The 7,500-nt window shown below is 46.7% G+C and overlaps 1 protein-coding gene across 1 annotated transcript in view; it reads right to left on the bottom strand.

The window, feature by feature from the left end:
• LOC110517082 (broad substrate specificity ATP-binding cassette transporter ABCG2) overlaps nt 1-7,500 on the bottom strand; it is a 19,910-nt gene that overhangs the window by 10,669 nt on the left and 1,741 nt on the right. The window contains exons 3-4 of the mRNA XM_036948692.1: nt 4,730-4,828; nt 2,468-2,634 (exon numbers count right to left, since the gene is read on the bottom strand). Of these exons, the coding sequence (XP_036804587.1) occupies nt 2,468-2,634; nt 4,730-4,828 (266 nt within the window). The remainder of the gene's footprint in view (nt 1-2,467; nt 2,635-4,729; nt 4,829-7,500) is intronic.

Here is a 7,500-nt window from a genome sequence, read left to right as displayed (position 1 = left end):
TCTAGAGAACACAGTCACACACAGTCACACAGTATCCTCATCTAGAGAACACAGTCACACACAGTCACACAGTATCCTCATCTAGAGAACACAGTCACACACAGTCACACAGTATCCTCATCTAGAGAACACAGTCACACACAGTCACACAGTATCCTCATCTAGAGAACACAGTCACACACAGTCACACAGTATCCTCATCTAGAGAACACAGTCACACAGTCACACAGTATCCTCATCTAGAGAACACAGTCACACACAGTCACACAGTATCCTTATCTAGAGAACACAGTCACACAGTCACACAGTATCCTTATCTAGAGAACACACACACAGTATCCTCATCTAGAGAACACACACACAGTATCCTCATCTAGAGAACACACACACAGTATCCTCATCTAGAGAACACACACACAGTCACACAGTATCCTCATCTAGAGAACACAGTCACACACAGTCACACAGTATCCTTATCTAGAGAACACAGTCACACAGTCACACAGTATCCTTATCTAGAGAACACACACACAGTCTCCTCATCTAGAGAACACACACACAGTATCCTCATCTAGAGAACACACACACAGTATCCTCATCTAGAGAACACACACACAGTATCCTCATCTAGAGAACACACACACAGTATCCTCATCTAGAGAACACACACACAGTATCCTCATCTAGAGAACACACACACAGTATCCTCATCTAGAGAACACACACACAGTATCCTCATCTAGAGAACACACACAGTCACACAGTATCCTTATCTAGAGAACACACACACAGTATCCTCATCTAGAGAACACACACACAGTATCCTCATCTAGAGAACACACACACAGTATCCTCATCTAGAGAACACACACACAGTATCCTCATCTAGAGAACACACACACAGTATCCTCATCTAGAGAACACAGTCACAGTATCCTCATCTAGAGAACACACACACAGTATCCTCATCTAGAGAACACACACACAGTCTCCTCATCTAGAGAACACAGTCACAGTATCCTCATCTAGAGAACACACACACAGTATCCTCATCTAGAGAACACACACACAGTCTCCTCATCTAGAGAACACAGTCACAGTATCCTCATCTAGAGAACACACACACAGTATCCTCATCTAGAGAACACACACACAGTCTCCTCATCTAGAGAACACACACACAGTATCCTCATCTAGAGAACACACACACACAGTATCCTCATCTAGAGAACACACACACAGTATCCTCATCTAGAGAACACACACACAGTATCCTCATCTAGAGAACACACACACACAGTATCCTCATCTAGAGAACACACACACAGTATCCTCATCTAGAGAACACACACACACACACAGTATCCTCATCTAGAGAACACACACACAGTATCCTCATCTAGAGAACACACACACAGTCTCCTCATCTAGAGAACACACACACACACACAGTATCCTCATCTAGAGAACACACACACACACACAGTATCCTCATCTAGAGAACACACACAAAGTGTCCTCATCTAGAGAACACACACACAGTCTCCTCATCTAGAGAACATACACACAGTATCCTCATCTAGAGAACACACACACAGTATCCTCATCTAGAGAACACAGTCACACACATACACACAGTATCCTCATCTAGAGAACACACACACACACAGTCACACAGTATCCTCATCTAGAGAACACACACACAGTATCCTCATCTAGAGAACACAGTCACACACATACACACAGTATCCTCATCTAGAGAACACACACACACACAGTCACACAGTATCCTCATCTAGAGAACACACACACACACAGTCACACAGTATCCTCATCTAGAGAACACACACACACACAGTCACACAGTATCCTCATCTAGAGAACACACACACAGTCACACAGTATCCTCCTCTTCAACACATTATATAATAATACAGAACCACACATCTAGATAACACTTTTCATACAGTGCCAGGTTGCCCAAAGTTCATCATGAGTTTACAACTTAATGATAAACTCAGAGCACACAAACAAACACTCCATAATAACTCTCAACTCTACCGTTCTAGAACACTCAACTCTAACAGTTCTAGAATCCTCCACTCTAACACTTCTAGAACACTCAACTCTAACAGTTCTAGAATCCTCCACTCTAACACTTCTAGAACACTCAACTCTAACAGTTCTAGAACACTCAACTCTAACACTTCTAGAACACTCAACTCTAACACTTCTAGAACACTCAACTCTAACAGTTCTAGAATCCTCCACTCTATAGTTCTGGAACGCTCAGCTATACAGTTCTAGAATCCTACACTCTATAGTTCTGGAACGCTCAGCTATACAGTTCTAGAATCCTCCACTCTATAGTTCTGGAACTCTCAGCTATACAGTTCTAGAATCCTCCACTCTATAGTTCTGGAACTCTCGCTGTGAGGGTTCAGACAGAGCTCAGTGATTAGCTGACCTGGTACCAGAAGGAGGTGACGTAGTCGGCCTTCTGTCCCTGACCTCCGACCCCTCCCTCCAGACCATGGGTCAAATGGTCCAGCTCCTCCACCACCCTCTGGTACTGAGTTGACTGTCTGTAGCTCACTGCCAGAAGGTTGCTGTTGTCACAGTTCTCCTTATCATCTAGAGAGGAGAGGTTCAGCAGAGGTTAGGGTCTGTAGAAGTTAGGGTCTGTAGAGGTTAGGGTCTGTAGGGGTTAGGGTCTGTAGGGGTTAGGGTCTGTAGAGGTTAGGGTCTGTAGGGGTTACGGTGTGTAGAGGTTAGGGTCTGTAGAGGTTAGGGTCTGTAGAGGTTAGGGTCTGTAGGGGTTAGGGTCTGTAGGGGTTAGGGTCTGTAGAGGTTAGGGTCTGTAGGGGTTAGGGTCTGTAGGGGTTACGGTGTGTAGAGGTTAGGGTCTGTAGAGGTTAGGGTCTGTAGAGGTTAGGGTCTGTAGAGGTTAGGGTCTGTAGAGGTTAGGGTCTGTAGGGGTTAGGGTCTGTAGGGGTTAGGGTCTGTAGAGGTTAGGGTCTGTAGGGGTTAGGGTCTGTAGAGGTTAGGGTCTGTAGAGGTTAGGGTCTGTAGGGGTTAGGGTCTGTATAGGTTAGGGTCTGTAGAGTCTGTAGGGGTTAGGGTCTGTAGGGGTTAGGGTCGATAGAGGTTAGGGTCTGTAGAGTCTGTAGGGGTTAGGGTCTATAGGGGTTAGGGTCTATAGGGGTTAGGGTCTTTAGGGGTTAGGGTCCATAGGGGTTAGGGTCTGTAGAGGTTAGGGTCTGTAGGGGTTAGGGTCTATAGGGGTTATTGTCTATAGGGGTTATTGTCTATAGGGGTCTGTAGGGTCTGTAGGGGTTAGGGTCTATAGGGGTTAGGGTCCATAGGGGTTAGGGTCTGTAGAGGTTAGGGTCTGTAGAGGTTAGGGTCTGTAGAGGTTAGGGTCTACAGGGGTTAGGGTCTATAGGGGTTATTGTCTATAGGGGTCTGTAGGGGTTAGGGTCTATAGGGGTTAGGGTCTATAGGGGTCTGTAGGGTCTGTTGAGGTTAGGGTCTGTAGGGGTTAGGGTCTATAGGGGTTAGGGTCTATAGGGGTTAGGGTCTGTAGAGGTTAGGGTCTGTACGGGTCTGTAGAGGTTAGGGTTAGTAGGGTCTATAGGGGTTAGGGTCTGTAGGGGTTAGGATCTGTAGGGGTTAGGGTCTGTAGGGGTTAGGGTCTGTAGGGGTTAGGGTCTATAGGGGATAGGGTCTGTAGGGGTTAGGGTCTGTAGGGGTTAGGGTCTGTAGGGGTTAGGGTCTATAGGAGATAGGGTCTGTAGGGGTTAGGGTCTGTAGAGGTCAGGGTCTGTAGAGGTCAGGGTCTGTAGAGGTCAGGGTCTGTAGAGGTCAGGGTCTGTAGAGGTCAGGGTCTGTAGAGGTCAGGGTCTGTAGAGGTTAGGGTCTGTAGGGGTTAGGGTCTATAGGGGTTAGGGTCTGTAGAAGTTAGGGTCTGTAGAGGTTAGGGTCTGTAGGGGTTAGGGTCTGTAGGGGTCTGTAGAGGTTAGGGTCTGTAGGGGTTAGGGTCTGTAGGGGTTAGGGTCTGTAGAGGTTCGGGTCTGTAGGGGTTAGGGTCTGTAGAGGTTAGGGTCTGTAGGGGTTAGGGTCTGTAGAGGTTAGGGTCTGTAGGGGTTAGGGTCTGTAGAGGTTAGGGTCTGTAGAGGTCAGGGTCTGTAGGGGTTAGGGTCTGTAGAGGTTAGGGTCTGTAGGGGTTAGGGTCTGTAGAGGTTAGGGTCTGTAGAGGTCAGGGTCTGTAGAGGTTAGGGTCTGTAGAGGTCAGGGTCTGTAGAGGTTAGGGTCTGTAGAGGTCAGGGTCTGTAGAGGTCAGGGTCTGTAGAGGTTAGGGTCTGTAGGGGTTAGGGTCTATAGGGGTTAGGGTCTGTAGGGGTCTGTAGAGGTTAGGGTCTGTAGAGGTTAGGGTCTGTAGGGGTTAGGGTCTGTAGGGGTCTGTAGAGGTTAGGGTCTGTAGGGGTTAGGGTCTGTAGGGGTTAGGGTCTGTAGGGGTTAGGGTCTGTAGGGGTTAGGGTCTGTAGGGGTTAGGGTCTGTAGAGGTTAGAGTCTGTAGGGGTTAGGGTCTGTAGAGGTTAGGGTCTGTAGAGGTTAGGGTCTGTAGAGGACGATAGAGGTTAGGGTCTGTGTGTGTGTGTGTGTGTGTGTGTATAGAGGTGTGTGTGTGTGTGTGTGTGTGTGTGTGTGTGTGTGTGTGTGTGTGTACCATAGTTAAATGAAGTGATGTCCAGAGTAGACTGAGCCTCTCCGTTAGTGACGTCTAGGAAGAAGTCAGAGGGGTTGTTGAACGGCTCACAGTGATACCCTGCAACACAACAACAACAACAACAGTGATACCCTGCAACACAACAACAACAACAGTGATACCCTGCAACACAACAACAACAACAGTGATACCCTGCAACACAACAACAACAGCAGTGATACCCTGCAACACAACAACAACAACAGTGACACCCTGCAACACAACAACAACAACAGTGATACCCTGCAACACAACAACAACAGCAGTGATACCCTGCAACACAACAACAACAACAACAGTGATACCCTGCAACACAACAACAACAACAGCAGTGATACCCTGCAACACAACAACAACAACAACAGTGATACCCTGCAACACAACAACAACAACAACAGTGATACCCTGCAACACAACAACAACAACAGTGATACACTGCAACACAACAACAACAGTGATACCCTGCAACACAACAACAACAGTGATACCCTGCAACACAACAACAACAACAGTGATACCCTGCAACACAACAACAACAAAAACAGTGATACCCTGCAACACAACAACAACAACACTGCAAAACAACAACAACAGTGATACCCTGCAACACAACAACAACAGTGATACCCTGCAACACAACAACAACAACACTGCAAAACAACAACAACAGTGATACCCTGCAACACAACAACAACAGTGATACCCTGCAACACAACAACAACAACAGTGATACCCTGCAACACAACAACAACAACAGTGATACCCTGCAACACAACAACAACAACAGTGACACCGTGCAACACAACAACAACAACAGTGATACCCTGCAACACAACAACAACAGTGATACCCTGCAACACAACAACAACAGTGATACCCTGCAACACAACAACAACAACAACAGTGACACCCTGCAACACAACAACAACAACAGTGACACCCTGCAACACAACAACAACAACAGTGACACCCTGCAACACAACAACAACAACAGTGATACCCTGCAACACAACAACAACAACAGTGATACCATGCAACACAACAACAACAACAGTGATACCCTGCAACACAACAACAACAACAGTGATACCCTGCAACACAACAACAACAACAGTGATACCCTGCAACACAACAACAACAACAGTGATACCCTGCAACACAACAACAACAACAGTGATACCCTGCAACACAACAACAACAACAGTGATACCCTGCAACACAACAACAACAGTGATACCCTGCAACACAACAACAACAGTGATACCCTGCAACACAACAACAACAACAGTGATAACCTGCAACACAACAACAACAACAGTGATACCCTGCAACACAACAACAACAACAGTGATACCATGCAACACAACAACAACAACAGTGATACCCTGCAACACAACAACAACAACAGTGATACCCTGCAACACAACAACAACAGTGATACCCTGCAACACAACAACAACATTGATACCCTGCAACACAACAACAACAGTGATACCCTGCAACACAACAACAACAACAACAGTGATGCCCTGCAACACAACACAACAACAGTGATACCCTGCAACACAACAACAACAGTGATAACCTGCAACACAACAACAACAACAACAGTGATACCCTGCAACACAACAACAACAACGGTGATACCCTGCAACACAACAACAACAACAACAGTGATACCCTGCAACACAACAACAACAGTGATAACCTGCAACACAACAACAACAGTGATACCCTGCAACACAACAACAACAACGGTGATACCCTGCAACACAACAACAACAACAACAGTGATACCCTGCAACACAACACAACAACAGTGATACCCTGCAACACAACAACAACAGTGATAACCTGCAACACAACAACAACAACAACAGTGATACCCTGCAACACAACAACAACAACGGTGATACCCTGCAACACAACAACAACAACAACATTGATACCCTGCAACACAACAACAACAGTGATACCCTGCAACACAACAACAACAACGGTGATACCCTGCAACACAACAACAACAACAACAGTGATACCCTGCAACACAACAACAACAGTGATAACCTGCAACACAACAACAACAACAGTGATACCCTGCAACACAACAACAACATTGATAACCTGCAACACAACAACAACAACAGTGATAACCTGCAACACAACAACAACAACAGTGATACCCTGCAACACAACAACAACAGTGATAACCTGCAACACAACAACAACAACAGTGATAACCTGCAACACAACAACAACAACAGTGATACCCTGCAACACAACAACAACAGTGATAACCTGCAACACAACAACAACAACAGTGATAACCTGCAACACAACAACAACAACAGTGATACCCTGCAACACAACAACAACAGTGATAACCTGCAACACAACAACAACACACACAGTCTGAGATAGAACACTCCATCCTTCCCTCCATCTATTACTCAGGTCAGTGAAGAACCCCAGGACTATGCTGGCAGCTCCAGCGTACCTCACCTCTCCTCCCTCCCTCCCTCCCTCCCTCCCTCCCTCCCTCCCTCCCTCCCTCCCTCCCTCCCTCTCCTCCCTCCCTCCATGTCTTACCCAAGTCAGTGAAGTAGCTCAGGGCCTTCCCAGCAGCTCCAGCGTACACCAACTCTCCTCCCCTCCATCCCTCCCTCCCTCTCCTCTCCTCCCTTTCCTCCCTCTCTCTCTCTCCCTCTCTCTCCTCCCTCTCCTCCCTCTCC

This window comes from Oncorhynchus mykiss, chromosome 17 (genome assembly GCF_013265735.2).
Source record: "Oncorhynchus mykiss isolate Arlee chromosome 17, USDA_OmykA_1.1, whole genome shotgun sequence".
Taxonomy (NCBI): Eukaryota; Metazoa; Chordata; class Actinopteri; order Salmoniformes; family Salmonidae; genus Oncorhynchus; species Oncorhynchus mykiss.
The sequence above is the reverse complement of the archived record's forward strand: the minus strand, read 5'-3'. Positions and strand labels throughout refer to the sequence as shown.